At 40.7% G+C, this 18,461-nt stretch overlaps 2 protein-coding genes across 9 annotated transcripts in view; one reads left to right on the forward strand and one right to left on the reverse strand.

The window, feature by feature from the left end:
* The window catches only part of arhgap21b (Rho GTPase activating protein 21b), a 36,589-nt gene extending 25,679 nt beyond the window's left edge, over positions 1 to 10,910 (forward strand). For 3 of the 4 annotated variants that reach the window (XM_051416573.1, XM_051416652.1, XM_051416737.1), the window contains 13 exons: positions 573 to 698; positions 797 to 1,096; positions 2,349 to 2,410; positions 2,544 to 2,689; positions 2,782 to 2,924; positions 3,204 to 3,362; positions 3,494 to 3,572; positions 3,693 to 3,766; positions 3,864 to 3,953; positions 4,081 to 4,248; positions 4,748 to 4,853; positions 7,655 to 7,686; positions 7,802 to 10,910. In XM_051416573.1, coding sequence (XP_051272533.1) covers positions 573 to 698; positions 797 to 1,096; positions 2,349 to 2,410; positions 2,544 to 2,689; positions 2,782 to 2,924; positions 3,204 to 3,362; positions 3,494 to 3,572; positions 3,693 to 3,766; positions 3,864 to 3,953; positions 4,081 to 4,248; positions 4,748 to 4,853; positions 7,655 to 7,686; positions 7,802 to 9,343 — 3,027 coding nt within the window. In that variant the 3' untranslated portion in view covers positions 9,344 to 10,910. The remainder of the gene's footprint in view (positions 1 to 572; positions 699 to 796; positions 1,097 to 2,348; positions 2,411 to 2,543; positions 2,690 to 2,781; positions 2,925 to 3,203; positions 3,363 to 3,493; positions 3,573 to 3,692; positions 3,767 to 3,863; positions 3,954 to 4,080; positions 4,249 to 4,747; positions 4,854 to 7,654; positions 7,687 to 7,801) is intronic. The other variant, XM_051416581.1, reaches the window with a different exon arrangement.
* A 1,078-nt stretch (positions 10,911 to 11,988) lies between these two features.
* LOC127372893 (dipeptidyl aminopeptidase-like protein 6) overlaps positions 11,989 to 18,461 on the reverse strand; it is a 73,291-nt gene continuing 66,818 nt past the window's right edge. For all 5 annotated transcript variants that reach the window (XM_051417016.1, XM_051417090.1, XM_051416861.1 and 2 more), the window contains exons 12-26: positions 17,657 to 17,695; positions 17,368 to 17,475; positions 17,188 to 17,279; positions 17,047 to 17,094; positions 16,845 to 16,957; positions 16,001 to 16,048; positions 15,768 to 15,866; positions 15,597 to 15,666; positions 14,871 to 15,065; positions 14,743 to 14,797; positions 14,466 to 14,568; positions 14,298 to 14,353; positions 14,104 to 14,176; positions 13,903 to 13,976; positions 11,989 to 13,282 (exon numbers count right to left, since the gene is read on the reverse strand). In XM_051417016.1, the coding sequence (XP_051272976.1) occupies positions 13,142 to 13,282; positions 13,903 to 13,976; positions 14,104 to 14,176; positions 14,298 to 14,353; positions 14,466 to 14,568; positions 14,743 to 14,797; positions 14,871 to 15,065; positions 15,597 to 15,666; positions 15,768 to 15,866; positions 16,001 to 16,048; positions 16,845 to 16,957; positions 17,047 to 17,094; positions 17,188 to 17,279; positions 17,368 to 17,475; positions 17,657 to 17,695 (1,314 nt within the window). In that variant the 3' untranslated portion in view covers positions 11,989 to 13,141. The remainder of the gene's footprint in view (positions 13,283 to 13,902; positions 13,977 to 14,103; positions 14,177 to 14,297; positions 14,354 to 14,465; positions 14,569 to 14,742; positions 14,798 to 14,870; positions 15,066 to 15,596; positions 15,667 to 15,767; positions 15,867 to 16,000; positions 16,049 to 16,844; positions 16,958 to 17,046; positions 17,095 to 17,187; positions 17,280 to 17,367; positions 17,476 to 17,656; positions 17,696 to 18,461) is intronic.

An 18,461-nucleotide genomic window follows, 5' to 3' on the forward strand; every position in this document is an offset into this window, starting at 1 on the left:
AAGTATAAATCAATGTGTAACCAAATACACATTGGATTTAAGTAAGATTTGATGGCTGTAACAACCCGATGGCCACTTTAAATTTAAGGATTTTTCCTCGTACTGTATAGAAATTCTGTACTTTCCCAAAATTTTACAGACCCAACGAGACTAACAGAAAGAGAAATGATATCCAGGTTTGTTTTGAGCATAACTGAGGAACTAAGATTACTATTGCCAGTCCACATTTTACAGATGTAGATATAATGTGAATGAATCTTACTTGGAACAAAAATGTGAATATAGGTTGTTAGGTGTAAAACCAGTCAGAATATAGAACTTGTTGCTTGTTGAAGTGTGCTATTTTTATAACATAACCTACAGGTTTTCTGAATTTAAAGAACACCTTTCCTTGAAATGGTGTGTGATATGTTTTGGTTCAGTTTATAGTCAGACGGGCATTGATGGTCAGTTTACCTTCACCGGCTTTCTCGTGAAGTGTTTTGTGACACCAATGTTTTAGATATTGGGATGTCCTGGTAGAGATCTTTGTTGCATCATCTTCTCTCCCTCTCTCTCTCCCTGTGTTTCAGGCTCTGGACGGGCATAAATCTTCTGGGGATTCTGGATCTCGAAGGGATTCTTCTTCAGATATCTTTGCCGATTCTTCCAAGGAAGGGTTGCTCAATTTTAGGCAACTTACTACAGATAAAAACAAGGTATGCTTGTGCACTTATGCTTTGATTTAACAGCTGTATATATCATTCATGTTTTGATGTGTAATTATTTCTCCTTCTCTGTCTCTCTGTCTCTGTAGCGTGTTGGTGGAGGAATGAGATCGTGGAAGCAGATGTATGCTGTTTTACAAGGTCACACCCTCACCCTCTACAAAGACAGGAAGGATGCACTGTCTCATGCTTCAGTGCAATCTGACGAGGACCCACTGCGAATCAGCATCAAGGCCTGCCTGATTGACATCTCCTACAGCGACACAAGACGCAAGAACGTGCTGCGACTCACCACCTCCGACTGCGAGTATTTGTTCCAGGCCGAAGGGAGGGACGACATGCTGACTTGGATCCGAGTCATTCAGGATAACAGTAACCCAGATGAAGAGGTGTGTACTAGCAAGACTCATGTTGCATAGCCAAGTCAAGATTACAACCACATGATGATCTCTCGTAACCTCACCTCCAGCTAAAATGATGGAGGGCTGGAAAAAATTAAACACATCTGTCAGAAGTCCTAAAGTCCCAGAAGGACACAGACATCATCACTCCATCTGGTAAAATGCCATCAGGGCAAAGCATAGCACTTGCGGTCAGTTGTTCACGGTTACAAGAAAAACAAGCAAGTTTAGATCAGACTTCACTATAGTTTTGAAAGAAATAACAGACACACCCATCAGGCTAACAACAAAGTGAACCAAAGTCTGTTTTTGAATAAAACACAATAAGGGCGTCGGAGAGATGGAAAGGATTACAGCCTTTATTTATAAAATGCCAAACAAAAGCTAAAATAAGGTGTCATTGGAAACTTGGTCTGCCTGGGCAGAACAAAAAAACACAGGTGGCACTCTCAGGGTGTGAGGGGGGAGAATTCGATTTCAGACTGAGAGCCAATCAGTAAGCTGCCTTTCATCAAGACCTTGTCAAATGATATCTTCTGGCAAGAATTCATTCCGGTATCTGAGATGGAGGTCTGGCAGCATATGATTAGGTAGGATTGGAAACGTGGAAAAATAAAGTGTTCATATTGAGATACTTGTTGTAGTGGAACTGCCCAGTAATACTGCCCCTGTTATCAGTATAGACCATCTTGACCACTAATCAAAACATTAAATACAATCATAATATTAAATAAGCATGTTTCCTAATCATGTCTGTAATCAGACTGCATTCTTGTTAACGTCAGGCCTTTTTAAATGTTATTTTTTCTTTGTCATGACTTGGGGTTTTAGGCTATATAGGCAGACTTAGTTCTCTTTTTTCTTTTTCCTTTTTTTAAAAAATTCTCTTGTGGGTTGAGAGGGTGGCTGACGCAAATGGCAAACTGTGTCATTTGTACAGTGGCCTGTCTGCAGTTTACCTTCAGTTTCTTATCTCTGGGCTGTGTCCCAGATAGTCAAGCACTTTATCATACAAGGGATTATTTCCTGATTGCCACCCTGTATAAGTTTTAAACTTACAGTTATTATTGACATTGTTAGAGAATTTGTATTTATGTATCACTGACTTGATTGTTGGATTTACAAACAATATTGAGTAATTAACAATTGTTTGATCATAGAAATCTAAATTATCCTGCATTTAATGTATGGTAAACTTTATTTAATGGCTGTTCTTAATCTATTTCTGTTGTCATTACAGAATGCTGCTGTAACAAGTCAGGACTTGATCAGTCGAAAGATCAAAGAATACAACATGATGAGGTATGCAGGACTCCACATTGCCCCCTGGGGCTCAACCATAGTACTCAACCAAATATCTACCCATTTTAATTCTATGCCAACCTAATGTTAATATTTGTGTATATATGTGTCTTTTGCCATTTGTCTGAATCAGTGCACCCAGCAGCAGGTCTGAACCTTCCCCTAAAACCTCCCGCCAGTCCCTCAGCATCAAACAAGCCTTCCTGGGAGGTAAAACAGATGGCAAAATCCACAGCCCTCATTCACCCAAAACAGGGGAGGAGAGGAGGGCACTCAAAGGTAAAGACACCTCCTTCATTTAGTGTGGTTAGAGAACATTTCTACCTTCAGATGGCTAATTTATGTGTGCATATATGCGTTTACTCTGTCAGATGACTCCAGTCCACCACGAGACAGAGCTGCTTGGAAAATTGGCATTGCAGGCATCATGAGGAAGCCCTTTGAGAAAAAGACTCCAGCTGGGGTCACTTTCGGGGTGCGACTTGATGACTGTCCACCTGCACAAACTAACAGGGTGAGTCTCAATCCCTCTTAATGTATCTGAATGAAAATGCTGTGCAGTTTAGCATTCAGATGATGTGAGAAGCACATTTCTTTCATACACATAAGATATTGATTTTGCATCAACTTGTCAACCAAAGAGGTCACTAATTCTTGCGTTGTAGTTGTGTGTTGTACTAATGTGTACAACATCTGAACATCTGTGTTCATCCAAACAGTTTTGAGGTTTTTGATAAATGTTCATAGTCAGTGATTTGTCATATCTAATGTCTTCCTGTTGTGTGTTGTGCAGTTTGTTCCTCTGATAGTGGAGGTGTGCTGTAATGTCGTGGAAGAGAGAGGTCTGGAGTACACAGGAATCTACAGGGTGCCTGGCAACAATGCTGCCATCTCCAGCATGCAAGAGGAGCTCAACAGCAAAGGCATGACTGACATCGACATCCAGGAAGACGTGAGTGACTGACAGTTGGTTTGCGTAGTACAGTGTGCCACTTTATTGACAACATAATTTAGCAGTGACAGATTTGTACTCTTAAGTACTTCTTTAACATAATGCTCTCCTAACCTTTCACTTCTCTGTAGAAATGGCGGGACCTTAATGTCATCAGTAGTTTGCTGAAGTCCTTTTTTCGAAAACTTCCAGAACCTCTTTTTACAAATGGTGAGATCTTTAGTACACTGAAAGTCTTGATGAAGATATTGCAAACACAAACTGGAGTAACGTTGGATTGTCTCTGGAGTCTTCTTTTTGCAGTTCTAAGTGGTTTTCCTCTATTCACAGAAAAGTATGCTGATTTTATTGAAGCCAACAGAACAGAACACTCTGTGGAGAGATTAAAGGAGCTTAAGAGGCTGGTGAGTATAAAATCTGAGTTTAATTGAAAACATTACATCCAGGCATACTGTTAATTCTGAAATCCTGTCCCTTTTTTTTTTTTGTCAATTCTTGCAGATCCAGGAATTACCTGATCATCACTTTGAAACTCTGAAATTCCTTTGTGCTCACCTTAAGAAGGTTTCTGAAAACTGTGAAAAGAACAAGGTACAGTAGTTGACAGGATCTGTCAGTGTTAATGTCATTAGGTGACACCCTCAAATCCTTCATAAATCCACCGTCCCTTTGAGGATTATTTCATTAAACCTGATTTGTCCTAACCTCCTCTGTTTAGATGGAGCCTCGTAACCTGGCGATTGTGTTTGGTCCAACGCTGGTCAGAACCTCTGAGGACAACATGGCCAACATGGTCAATCACATGCCGGACCAGTGCAAGATAGTTGAGAACCTTATCCAGCAATTTGACTGGTTCTTCACTGATGACTGTGATGAGGACCCAGTTGTATGTGGCAATTCTTTTTTTTTCTCTCTTTCTCCTTTGTTGATAATCTTATTTTTATGCTGTTTAGTTTAAACATATTTATATTTAAAGCTGCACTAATCAATATTTCTGTATGAGCAATGGCTTAAATGACTTTTAGCGTCTCTCAGCACATTGTTTTGGTTTTAAGGCCCACAACTTTATTGTTATGGTTCAGTCTCACTGCTCTCATCAGTGTTGTTGCCAGCAGCAGCGGGTATCTGTTTTCAGTGAAAAATCAGATAAACTCACTGTACACTATCTGTTCAGCACAAGTAGCTGGTGAATATAATGGAGCACTTAGCAGCTAAGGAGCCAGATATTTTTCTCAAGAATTTATAATCATTGTAGTTCATCAATGAATGCACCCTGTGGTTAGCTTTTTTCCCTTTTTATGCATTGTGTTCAATCACTTATCTTCTCTCTGCTTTCTCTTCTATTCTTGTCCAAACTGTGTTATTCCCTCCATGTGTGGCTGCAGACCACAGCTGAGCAGGAAAGCACAGTGCAGTCTCAGCCTGTGCCCAATATCGACCACCTGCTCTCCAACATTGGACGGACCGCAGCTTCACCGGGCGAAGTCTCAGGTAAATCTGAGAGAGTTTTGTTTTAGGAGCAGCACCCCAGCATCACAACAGCAAATATATGATCATGGCAGCAATAATGTATTTCATTAATATTATTACAGTAGATTAAAGTGTATATTTGTGCTATAGGCTTATTTTAAGATTAAGATTGTGTACATTTTTAAGGCTAAGACAATGAACATCATGCCTTTTTTTCCATAATTTTAAATGCTTTGAGCAAAAACCAGTCTACCAAATTTTGTTTCTGTTTCTTTTAAAGCAAGCTTTTTCAGTAATTTTTCAATTTAATATATTTTATGATCAAACTATTGGAAAATTGTTGAAAAATAAATTGCACTATGTTGAGCCTTTTTTATTAATTTACTTGTTTTTGGATAAAAGTCTGTTTTGTTTCAATGTTGACCTTTTTTTGCCCAAAGAGATGAAATTGTCCTCAAGTTTTATTTTCGTTCATTTGTTTGCTTTACTCTTTATTTCCTCTTGCTCAAGTCATTTTTTCTCCCTGTGCTTTACCTGTGTTGAGACGACGACTCCTTTTCTTTCAGTTCTTTTCTTCCCCTCCTCCTCGTCTCTCACACAATCCCGGCATGTTCTTTCCCAAAGAAAACCTAACAGACAAAAAGAAACGATGGAAGTTTTAACCCTTCTGACCTCTGCCCTTCTGTGTGTAGTGTGTTGTTTTTCTCCCTTATCCCTGTCCAGCACTCACACATTACCCAATCTTGACACAGGCCAAGTGGGCGGCGTCTATCACTCGATGATGTCACTGATGGACTCTGTTTTGTCAGTGATGGACAGCTGGGACTGTAGGAAGAAGGACGAGTGTTGTGCCCAGTGTAGCTGCCTAGTCTGCAGAAACCCGCAGCTCTTTTAAATTTGGGCGAAAGGAGGAAAAAAGATAAAAAAGAAAGAAAGAGAAGTCGATGTTTGTCATTTTTCCTGTGGTGTGCACGTCTCATAATTAAACCAATACCCTAAATTGAGGGCATACAGAGCGATGCTGCTGTACTTTGTCTGAAAGCCCTTCTGCTGTCTCTTGTTGTCTCTAAAGCTGATCGCAAGGACAAGTAGCATGGTACGGTCAACCTCAGGTTCTCTCCCGGTCATGTGGCATAATCTGTCATGATGTCTGAGGGGTGGGGTCGTAGTGATGGGACTGAGCTGGATGTTTCCCCAGCACACATGCGTTTACACTCAAAACAATCCCACACATACAACCACGGGCCAGATCGATAAATATGTAGTTGCTTGTTGATGCAGAGGCACACATGCAGACAAATAGCACTGGGCGGGACTCCAAGCATGTAGATGTAGTGGTATTTGCCGCGACAGGTAGTTTTTTTTGTTTAAGGTGTCTCCTCTTGTGTCTTTTTGTTTGATTTGTTGCCTGTGATGTCCTTATTTCAAAATCTTTGTCTTCATTCAACATTGAAAACATCACATTATCAACTACAGACAAACATTGCCACACATCTCCTACTGTTACATAATATAGAATACATGCATCAATCACAAACCCCTCCCTCACACTGTCTCCCTACCCAACCTTGTGCTATACACTGACATTTTGAACATGGACTACATCATATAGCCCATTTCCACCACAGGAACTCCTTAGGTGCCCAGGAACAATTTTGAGAACTAAAGAATGTTTCAATCGGAGACTCCAATGGCTAAATTTAGTTTCTTTACCATAGTTCTTGTTGTAAAATACTGCTCCAGGAGTAGCACTGTCTGATGGCCCTTGAACTATCGGGGGCAAGTTTGCAGTGCAGAGGGTTGCCTACAGCTTTATTCAAACAATAAGGAAGCAGTTGATCACATTAGGGTCAAGCATTTATTGTCTGATGTTTCAGATGAGTCTAAAAGTGCTCTGTACTCTTCTTTTTCACCTCTGGCACTGGTATGCAAATGAATAAATGTGTAGACCTGCAGAGTAACTACATGATGAATTGTATCTCAAACACCGCCATAGTTTTTTCCAGGGTTTGTCAGATACAGAGATGGAAATGCTTCAAAGTGTTGCTTAGTTTGGTTCTTGTGGCTCTGAAGTTCCTGTAATTATTGGGTCGAAATGGGCTATTGGTCTGCTTATCTTTTATTAGCTGCAGTTTGCGTGTTTTCTCTTTTTGCAAAGTGAGATAAGAACATTTTGTGAACTCTTTGTTTTGCCTTTTATGTTGTTGAGAATGACAGGCTTCATGTTAAAGGGCTCCACCGGAGTTAATCTAGCTTTATAGTAAGAGCAATCCTTCCGTTATACTAAGGCTTGCCTGCGCCAGCTGTATCAACCACGACACACACTCACTGATCTGTTCAGCTCAGGCCCCTTAAGTCTCTCAGTCAGACCAAAACTCATCCCTCCCTCTCCTCTGTGATGTCTTTGAGTTGGGAAAGAATGCCCACAGCTGGTTGGTGGCTACATGTGATGCTCTGTGACTGATGTGTTTGTCCGTGATGTGCCGTCGATCCATCGATACATGAGCATGAGCTGCTTTCTGTGTCTTGGTTTACTGCTGGGTTTTCACTTACTTTCTTCTCATCCTTCATCTCAGGCCTCGTCTGACGCTTTCTACACGTTTCCATATACTGCTTAGTGTGGTTACTTGTCCTGCTGTCTCTCCTTCTCTCTGAGCCGAAAGTGTGTCATCTGCTTTCATTCAGCTGCTCTCATTATACTCATCACGTGTCAGTTTCACTCTGAGCAAACTTTTAATCTGCCTTTTCTCTTTCTTTATCTTGTTGACTGTTTGTTGAGGGTTGGCAGACTTTTACTAATGACTCTCTTCTCTTAAATACAGATTCAGCATGTAGTGACTCCTCCAAATCAAAGGTAATGTTCTCTTATTTTGTTGCGTATCACATAAATCACTTAAATCGTTGTTACTGTTTTTTTTATATTCTTGTCTTGACTTGATGAGTATTTAATGCTGTTTTGGTTCTGTCAGCAGGGCTTGTGGGGGTCAGGGAAGGATCAGTGTAGCAAAGAGATGCTGCGCTCCTCCTTCTTCGCCAGCCGTAAGCGCAAAAAGCCCAAGGACAAAGGTCATCCCAGTAGTTCAGACGACGACCTGGATGCTGTTTTCACCAAGAAGGAGCTCCCAGTGGAGAACCAGCAGCAGACTCTGTGGTCCCCAGACAGCCGGACCGAGGAGGAGGGGGAGACGGATGAAATCAGCGAGAAAGAGAAGCACAGGAACAGCTCAGAGGAACAGCTTGACAATACCAGCAGGAAAGTGTCTCTCTGTAGCAGCCTGATATCGCAGCCCTCTCCCTCCTTGCCTCCAGACCACATTTCTTCCGTACTTCAGACCGGCTCCCCCTACGCCTCACCCTCCCATTCCCCAAACCTCAGCTACCGCATGCCAATGGCTCACCAGTCTTCTCTCTCAGACCCGCCTTCCAACTACGACGACACCGTGTCTGACCTCGGTACGATGAACAGCACCAGCTCTCAGGCGTCAGTGCCCAGAGTAAGGCGAGGCAGGACAGTGGCTCTGAGTCCAGAAACATGCGCCAGCGGGCTGGGAGCAGAGGTTTGCTCCATCACCTCCGACTACTCCACCACCTCTTCCATGACGTTCCTGACTGGAGCTGAGCTCAGCACCCTCAGTCCTGAAGTGCAGTCTGTGGCAGAGAGCAGGGGCGGAGATGATGCAGATGACGAGAGAAGTGAGCTCATCAGCGAGGGAAGGCCAATGGAGACGGACAGTGAGAGTGACCTGTCTGTGTTTACAGTCAGAAAAACTGATCAGCGAGAACTGCAGGAAGCTCCTCGACCCCTCCCCTCCCACAGACTCATCGAGTGCGATACGCTCTCCAGAAAGAAAGCTGCTCAACAGAAAACCAACAGCGAGTCTTCGCTGGATGGAGCTTGGAGCGATAAAGATTCCAACAGACTGTCGCGTGTGTTGGGGTCAGTCAAGGGCCGCTCCACAGGCAGCCTCAGCTCCTCATCTCGTAGCGAATTAGATAAAGCAGAGCCTGCGTGGAAGCTGAAGATCACAGACAGACTGAAGGTGCGTCTGCGAATGTCTGTGGATGACATGTTTGGTGTGGGCAGCCAGAGGAGCCGTTCCCCGGAGGGCCGCAGCAAGAAGAAGAACATCAGACGCAGACATACCATGGGCGGTCAGAGGGACTTTGCAGAGCTGTCTGTTTTGGGAGACTGGCCGGTCGGCATTGGTTCAGGCTCTCGGTCTGAGCTGTCAGCTGTGGACCAGCTGAAGCCAAAGTGCAGCTCTCAAGACTTCTCCATCAGAGACTGGATTGCCCGTGAGCGCCACCGCACCAGCAATCCCGAGGTCAGCCTGGACCTCTCTGAACAGAACCTTGGAGCCTCGTCCTCTTCTGAACTCCCACATCGTCCAGCTGAGGTGTTGAATGGGGACGTCCCCCAGAGTAAAAATCTGAGCCTTTCGGCCACCGCTCACCCACATAAACTCACAAGTTCCCAGGTGGTCCATTCACGCTTCTATCAGTACCTGTGAGAAGTGTTGGACGTGCGTGACTGTGTATGTTCTCCGTCTGTGAGATGTGTACGTACTTGGGAGTCTGTCAGTATAATGTCTGTTGTGTGACAAATGTTAGTGAATGAGCATGTTGTACAAAAAATGTCTGGAGTGTGTGTCTCTAACTGGTGTGTGTGCTTGTGAAAAGAGAATTACTGCACACAGGGATCAGTGATCTTGCTCATGGAGAAGGCATGAAACAAAATGTTGTTTTTATATCTTTTAATTTCTTTTTTTTTTTCTAAAAAATGACAAATGACTTTGGGATGGCTCAGCAGGAGGATTCCCTCCGGCCTAATACAAATCCCTGTTATGCTGAAGACTGAGAGGATCTGTTGCTCATGAAACAATGAGCCTGTGAAGTCTGTGCAAGGAAGTGTGAACAGTGACACTCGAGTTAAGTTTAAAGGTTTAGCTAAGTGGCTTTAAGGATGAACTGACTTTTAGAATGAATAGGAAGTAGTAAAAAGTTCAGGTTTTTAGTATTGCAGAGGAACTATTTTTGTGTAAAGAAAGTTACGCTGTTCAAAGTCAGTGAGTCTCTCGGTAACCAAATGAAGAATGTACAGACGTGCTTGCTGTAATACTGACTAAAAGCTTTAGATGCTTGTGTTTCACTCTAAAGTGTACATATCCCTATTTTTCTGTGTACTTGAATTGTGTTTTGGTACAGCTTGTGTGTGTGGACTGCCTACAAGCTCTCTGCTGTCAAATGGGCCTTTTCCAAAAGGTACAAAGGTGATGAGGAGACACTGGACTTATGCAAAATGGAAATAGAGTTCTTATTCATCCCGGTTATGTGGTTTAAAAAGAGCAGTGAACAACATCCCTCTGATGCAAAATGTTATGCTGTGTTTTAGTGTTCGTGTTAACACATCTGTCAGTGACTGATGGTAGATTGCAAAGAGGAAGTTATAAGAAAAAGAAAATGGGTAATCAAATCAGAAAATCATGTTTCTTCACAATAGGAAGTGCCTCACAATGAAATGTTAAGGGTGCCATATTGTCTTTGTTGAGACACACGAAGATGTTACTGTGAATGACATTTTTATTGTCGACTCTCAGTCATTCTACAAGGTTATGTAACAAAATGCCGAGCTTCCATTCCTGAGGCATTCCACTCTGGTCTTAACATGTTTTATACATTTTTTTTTTCTTCTCGTTTTTCCATTTTTGATTTTAACAGAACTTGAATTTTAAATATTCGTTGTAAAATAAGTAACTTAAATGTACATATAAATGCCATGTTTTAGCTGCTTTACTTTTCATTTCCATCAGATTGCAGGATTAAGTACAGTATTGTGAGATGATGATGATGATGATGATGATGATGATGATGATGATGAGGATGATGCTCATGCTCATGTGGCCTGTGTGGATAGTCAGTGATTGGGTGGGCAGGTTGGTACCTCTGTGGAGAGAGGTCTCTGCATGAGGATACACTTCATTGAGCTGGACCGTTTGTACCAATGCTGTGTTCCTCTGATTGTTAGAGGGGCGTGCACAGACTCCTGAAACACTGGAAATAAATTTTGTCAATGGCAAATGGTCATGTATGTTTTTTTGTTTGTTTTTTTACAGCATTTTACAGAAAAGTATCACAGGAGTATATGTGATCAAATAACTTAATTAAGAATTAAGATTTTTTTCTGGTTCATAAATTCAGTCAGAAAATTCAACTTCATGAGAGTGATACAACATGAAACAAGTTTTGAAGACTTATTTTCTGGCAATATTGAATCAGATTAAATTTAATGTGGCTATTTTGACACTGTTTTTGTTTAAGTCACAGATCTGTTTTCACAAAAGAATATTATTCTGTTGGTTAGTGTTTTTAAAAAACCTAATTAAATTCAGTGTTGTTAAACATTAGAACCTTTAGTTGGATACTGAACACTTTTTAGACCATGCATTGGACTCCAACCTGCAGCTCTTTGCTGTGTGTCATCCTCTTTCTCACTCTTTCCTGTCACTCTTCTGCTTTGAATATCATTTAAAGACATTAAAAGCCCAAAACATATCTTTAAAAAAAAAAATTAGCATTTTTAATTGTTAAGTACAGTTTTTGAACACTGGACATTTTAATTGTGGGAATTTCTGACCCTGAAAAAAATATTCAACTTTCTTTTATTTGTGCCACTTAAAAGAAACTTGAATTGAAGCAGGAATTCAGATGAGTGAGTTTCAAAGTAAAACATTTTATTGCTATATATCATTTAGTGGTGTTTGAATATTGAGTCGTGACATTTAATACATTTTAAGTTTGAGATGTCACAGTAGGAAAAGCACCGGTGAAACTGATAAAGTTAACGATGGCTGAATTCCATTTAGCTGCTTCAGTTTTTAGGGTCCTGCTTTTGTGCCTGCTGGGTCACTGTCACAATATACTCGGACACTCTAAGCCATTGTTAATGTTATTAGTAACACCTGTGATGAAGTTTAAATGCCTGCCGTGAAAAAGGCCTATCACTTATTTAGTTACTTGCTTCCACAGCCTTCCTTGAAGTACAAAAATCTCGGCCCTCAATGGTACTGCAATACTTCTGCTGTACACTAGAGGGCAGTCACATACTTTGTTGGTTACACACCAAAGTGATGTAAAGTAAATAAGGCCAACTATAAGATACATTTCAAAATGCTTTATATACAAGTTGCACATACAACATAAAGACCTAAACAATATAAGATTTATACACTTTGTACATCAGCTGACTAGAAACCACTGACAATACTGATAGAAGTGACATGGGGAGAGAGTCAAGCCATTTAACACACAAAGTAATTCACAAAATAATGAAAGTTCAGCATAGTTAATTCACCAGTATGCCAGTTTGGAAGGTAAATATCAAGAACGGTATTTGCAAACTACATTTTTGTCAGTATAATACCATCTTTCAAGCAGACATACAATTATTTTATCAGTTGAGATAAAATGTGCCATACCTTGTGATTTAAACTTCCCCCAATAATAACTGGCTATCGTTTCAGCAAAATTAATTCATGATCTGGTTTTGAGTTATCAATGGAATACACAGTTCATCCAAGGCCTATCCATATTTACTGATTTTCAGCGTGATGTGGGCTCCTAACATGAAGATTTCACCCACAGTAAGGCACAGTGACTAAAAGAACAAGAGTTCAATTCAGAAATATGAGGAGGGAAAATGTGATTTCATACCATTTTTGTATAGACACTGTTTTTTGGAGTACAACACAAGTTAAACATTATGCCCTCGTTTTGTAAAGCAACTAAAGACTGATGCAGCCAGACATCCACTCATAGACACGACACTGAACAGAGAAAATCTGAGAAACAAGTAGCAGTAATCATACTAATGAACACAATAATCAGTAAGTTGGTCGGCAAGGTAATCAGAAACTCTCAAAAGTGAAATCTCAACATAACGATCTTCACAGGGGATATTTTGTGCAGCAAAGCGCTCGATTAATGTGCCTGGTTTGGAATGGAGGCGCATTGCTCAATGGACATTATGTTTATCCTCTGTTTGTCCACCAGAGGGAGTGCTAGTCCATATATTCCAATAGCAGAGGGAGATATGACTGTTTCACATCTGAGAATTATTTCATCTTTCTGGCTGGTTTCCTTGCCAGCAGCAGGAGAGGGGGTTTAGGCTGAGGCCCCGTTGCACATGCAGGTTCTGCACTTGGAGTGGAGCTAAAACCAGAGTGGTCAGCAGGTGGTGTGGGTTGATTGGGTTAGAAAGATCTGTTGCATATTGTGCTGTAGTAGTAGCTGGCCAGGGGCTGCTCTGAGGTTTAACTGTCGTCCTCCTCCTGCTTGTCTTCTGTCAGTACCTCCGGCACCCGGAAACACTCCTCAAAGAAGTTGACAAGGGATTGGCTCAGGTGCTGCTGTGTCCCATCGCTGTGAAGGAAGTGTCCCTCATCTGGGTAGATCTGTTGATAAATACCCAGACATGGATTTATATACAGATGCTCCTAACAATATTTTAATTATCAAGACATTTTCTTTATTCTTTTGTTAATTGATTAACCATTATAACATTATACAATGTGAGAAATGCCCATTCATATTTTCCAGAGCCAAGCAAGGTGATTACTTGTCTGACCAACAATCCAAAATTTGTATAGCTGGAATCAGCGACTTCGACAACATTGTTATTGGAATTAAAATGGTTTGCCAATAATATTGATCTGAAAGACATTTTACATGTTTTTAAAGACAATTTGTGGATTTTGTCCCCCATTACTTACACGACTCACAGCCAATATGGAGAGGCTGAATGATTACAGTGCCAGTGAACAATAAACTGTCTCAATGTACACATGGGCATTTAAGTGTTGATTAAAGAAATACTTGAAATGTGAACCTATCCTTTAAAATAAAATGATATATCAAAACATAAAAGTTGATTAATCAAATCAATCATTTCAGCACTAGAATAATCTCCTTCTGAGAAATTAGAGCTCTCACCATAATATCAGTAACATATTAATAGACTATCACAGTTATAGGGACATTTGCAGCAGCAGTGATTTCAGAGACTGCAGCTCACCTGTAGAGTGTAATTGGCCTTCTCGCTGATTAAATGATTGATAAATTTGGCCGTGTGCTGGAAGTGAACCTTTTCTGTAGTAGTGGAGACAGTGGAGAAGATAAGGAAGAAGTGATTCATTATGGTCTGATCACATTTAAGTAGTTAGCGTTTGACCCACTGCAGTATTGAGAAATACTATATAAAACATAAGTCTGTTACCGTCAGCAGTTGGGTGAATTATCAAATACTGCTTCTGCAGAAGCTGACCCGCTCTGTGTGCTAAATTTGCCATCTGAGGGAAAGAAAGAGAGGAAATTCAACCATTTATGTCATCAACATCTTCTTAATGATGATCCACAACTCTGCCCACTTCAGTTAAACAGCATAAAGAGACTGAAACTTTCAAACTTTACCATATATACTCGGGAATCTGTCTTTGGGCCGAGGTATCGCTCTGAAAATGCAGATGCTGTGATTTGGAAAAGAGGAAAAACTGAGTTAGAAAAATTGGAGCCTTTACACAAGAGCTTGACATCTTTAAGGCATCCATAGATAACAAAAAAATATCTGGAAAGGTATACCATATAACTCGAAATCTGTGATGGGGGAGACTGCTGTTCCACATTTAAGTTGGGTAAACTCCTCAGAGCTCAGAAGCATCGTGGCTAAATATCCTCCATAAGCCTGAACAAAGGAAGAGGGACCACAGATAAACATCAAGAAGTCTAATTAATTACACTTGATGATAATAATCCCCATGTGAGGCAGTTGCTGTGTCTCTTTAAAAGCAAGCAAGTTAACTGAAATCCAAATTAAAAATGAATCTCAGGAGCTTCTTTGAGCATGTGCTCTCCTTACCTTTCCATAAACTCCCATTCGAGTCTTGTCGATGTAAGGCTCTTTGGATATAAACCTAAAAATGAAAGAAAACTGATTAAACCCAGTGTTTTGGGGCCTTGGCTACTGTCACACAGAAGAAGTCTTACCTGAGTGCCTCCAGCTGGTCCCTCTCCTCTAGTTTCCCCAGTTTCCTTCTGATTTTGTGGAGAAAGTTGGTGCCCTGGAAGCCACTGCCGTGGCCGTCAAAGCGAATGACGATAGTGCTGAAGCTGCTGACCAGAACTGTGGCCCAGTCCACCCGGAACTGCTCTGACACCATCTGCCCGCCGGGCGTACCGTCTCTGTGGATACAGACAAACAAATTAACAAACCACATCCATGTTGGACATTTTAAGGATGGAAACATTTAATATTTGATGATTAATATTTGATGGGATTGTTAAGGGGATGTTTTTTCATAAGTGGACATAGAGGGTTTGACATGAAAATGAAAAATGTACAAATTAGAACAACCATAGAGTTGACCTAACCTATCAAATAAATCAGTAGAAGAAACTTCTGCATCATGAACCCTTAGTAATTGTGACATAGAACAAACAATCGGTTTCATAAAAAAATATTAAAGGGGAAGAAAACGATTTCATACATAAATCGATACAAAATACAAAAATATCTGTTATCAGGGTTATCTCTGAGACTATTATTTCTTAAAAGATAGCCTACATTACAAACTGTGGGCAGTTTTAATGACAGACTTTTACCAGGCAGGCAAGATCCAGCAAAAGACGCTTTTGAATTGCATTATGGGAAATGTTATATATTATATGATATTTTTTGCTTTGTGGTATAAAAACAGATGTATTCATACTTACACTAGCAGCAGTAAGGGGTAATGGGCTGTCTCTACGAATCCAGCTGGCTTTAGAATCTGCATTGTCAGAGCTACAACAGATAGGACACGGTTAAAGGGATGTGTGATGCCATTAGGATGTACACATAGGTAATAGTGTGTCTGGTCATTTGACGTGAGCATGGGCACATACTGTAGTCGTCTATGATGATGGTCTTGTTCTCCACTTTGGGCATCTGCAATTCATCGCACTTTTTTGTTACCTTTTCATTCAACTCCACGTCAAACACCTCTAAAAATAAACAGATTGAACAGGTTTTGTTTGTTACAATTCCTCACTGACAAATCTGTTTATCAATGACAACGTATTTGCGGAGAATTCAGCACAGTTTGTTGAACATGGTGAAGCAGGTGGAGGACACTCACTCTCTTTGTCCTCGGTGCTATAGATAGTCACACTTGGTACATTTGGACCTACACAGAACAATTCAGGGAAAAGAAAAAAGTTAGCAGGAGAGATACAATAGAGGTTAATTTGATAAGCAAGATCATTTAAATTTCATGTAACAAGGCACTGACGAGAGGCTGAAATACCTCAACCATACCAGTAATGAACCCTATGAAACCCAATCTTTCTCTGCACCAGAAGCATCTCCCTGTCTCATCTTAAGCAGACTTCAGAAACAGCCCTCTCAGCCAGCTCTAGTTAATAATCTACTTCCGTCCCATGGGGAAGCAGCTTATTATTTCACAATGGAGCTACTCTCCAAAGATCCAATTAATGAAGAAAGCCACTGGCACTTTTCCTCTCTGGAGTGAGCCCCCTAAACAAATCAACCTCCATAGCAACCGCAAATGTTTTGCCCCAGTGTTGAAGCCACTAGGGCAAAGTAACAAAAAAAAACAATGACAGACTATCTCTGAGGAACACAACAACAACACAAAGCTAACCACTAGGTCTCATTTTTATGTGAAAAATACTAAAAGAAGAAAGCCACACACACTGCCAGCAGCTCAGCATTGCTCGCATGACTGTTGGCATGCAGTTCATTTCTGTGGCTAATCAGAGGGATCCAGCAGTGGTTTGAGGTTATCTGCTAATGTCCAGTTCGATATAAGCTCTCAACCTGACATGGGGCACTAATTCAATTTCGCATTCTACTGAACAGAAGACTTTCATTCTCAGGAGTGCTGGGATGTAAAAACACTCTCAGTCTGACGTTATAGAAAAGAGCCTTGACTTGAGGGATTCGAGGTCAAGGACGCTCACCTTTACAGTATAGTAAGAAGTACTGCATGTTGTGGCTGAATGAAACGTCCACATATCCACAGTTGAACTCACAAGACAGGCAGCAGCGGTTGAATGGGGGGATTGTGTCAGCACTGTGGGACGGGAGTTAAGTATCATTAAATACCTTAAATAGCACTTGCAGTAAAAACAGAAGTACTCGTAACCTATAATAAAATCCTACCTGTACAAGTGCCGTCGTTTGGGGTCGTCCTCTGTGCTTAGAAAGTATCTGGAAAATATAAAATAATAATAACATAGTAAGGATTTTGTAGCACTGGCTTTAAAAAAAGAATGTGCATGCAAAAGCATCAGGATATCTTACATGAGGTTCCTTTCATGATTGTAGGCCAAGATGCTGGTGACATCCCAGTCTCCAGAGGTCAGGGACTGAAGTATGTCTGTGCTAGTGTTAGGCTAGAAGAAAATTAAACATTAAACACATTTGACAAAATCCTTCAACACAAATATTCTATATTATAAGGATAATGATGTAATTGTTTACCATAGAGGTGGACATAGAGATGTGAAAAAACTTTCCTCTCCCTCCCTGAGGGATTGCTCTGGTGAAGAAGAACTTGTGTCCGTCTTGGGAAAACAGCGGCGCTTCATTCTGCAGAGAGGAGAGAAAAACACCTGCATGTGTAAATGAAGTTTGCAGCCCGAAACGAGCCTGCAAGGCTTCTTGATTTCCTGTTATTTACTTGTTCAAGCTCAGACACACGAAGCAAACACAGTCTGTTTTTTTACCAACGGCTACACAACAACAGGGAGGCAGTGTTTTCATCAGGTACCTGTCTGTGCAGCCAGCTCTCACTCTCATCCTCATGTTTCTGGGAATAACAAGTATGAGAATATAAGTCAAACATAAAATGTAACAAATAACATGAAAATTAAAGTTCAGTCCGGAGATATTCTATATTTACGTTTCTGTCAACACATCATATGAAAAGACACAAAACAACAGTGTGTTGGTCGGTCTTTAAATACTTTCTGACTTCCATAAAATGTTGATGGCACTCTGCCCTTAGCCCATTCGTTCCTACAAAAGATGGAAATCTCATTTTAGGAAACACGCTCATTTGCTTTCTGGCAGACAGTTAGAAGATTAATACAGTTTTTTATTGGTCTGTTTAATATAAGGCTAAAGCCAGAAACTGGTTAGCATAGCTTGGCATTACTGGAAATAGGGAGAAACAGCTAGCCTGGCTCTGTCCAAAGGTAACAAAATACACCTACCAGCACCTCTAAATCACACTATTACTACAACAAAGTGTAAAAGTGTAAAAATGACAATTTGCCTTTTTACTGGAGTTATGCGATGGACTATTAAATGGAAAGGTAAGAGAGTGAGTATTTCACAAAACTGCTTTTATGATTTGGCACTATATAAATAAAACTGAAGTGAATTAAACGAGTACTAGATTACTATTTAAAGATGGATTCTTAGAGTGTAACTATACATAATGTGGTGCTTTTATTTTATCCTGGCATTTTTAGTCTGTCTATGACGTTCAACATTCAGAACGAGTCAGGAAGTGAAAGGCAGAATGGATGAGATGGAACGATGAAAGCCCGTACTGTGCTAGTTATTGTTCA

Source organism: Dicentrarchus labrax, unplaced genomic scaffold (genome assembly GCF_905237075.1).
Source record: "Dicentrarchus labrax unplaced genomic scaffold, dlabrax2021, whole genome shotgun sequence".
In the NCBI taxonomy this organism is placed as follows: Eukaryota; Metazoa; Chordata; class Actinopteri; family Moronidae; genus Dicentrarchus; species Dicentrarchus labrax.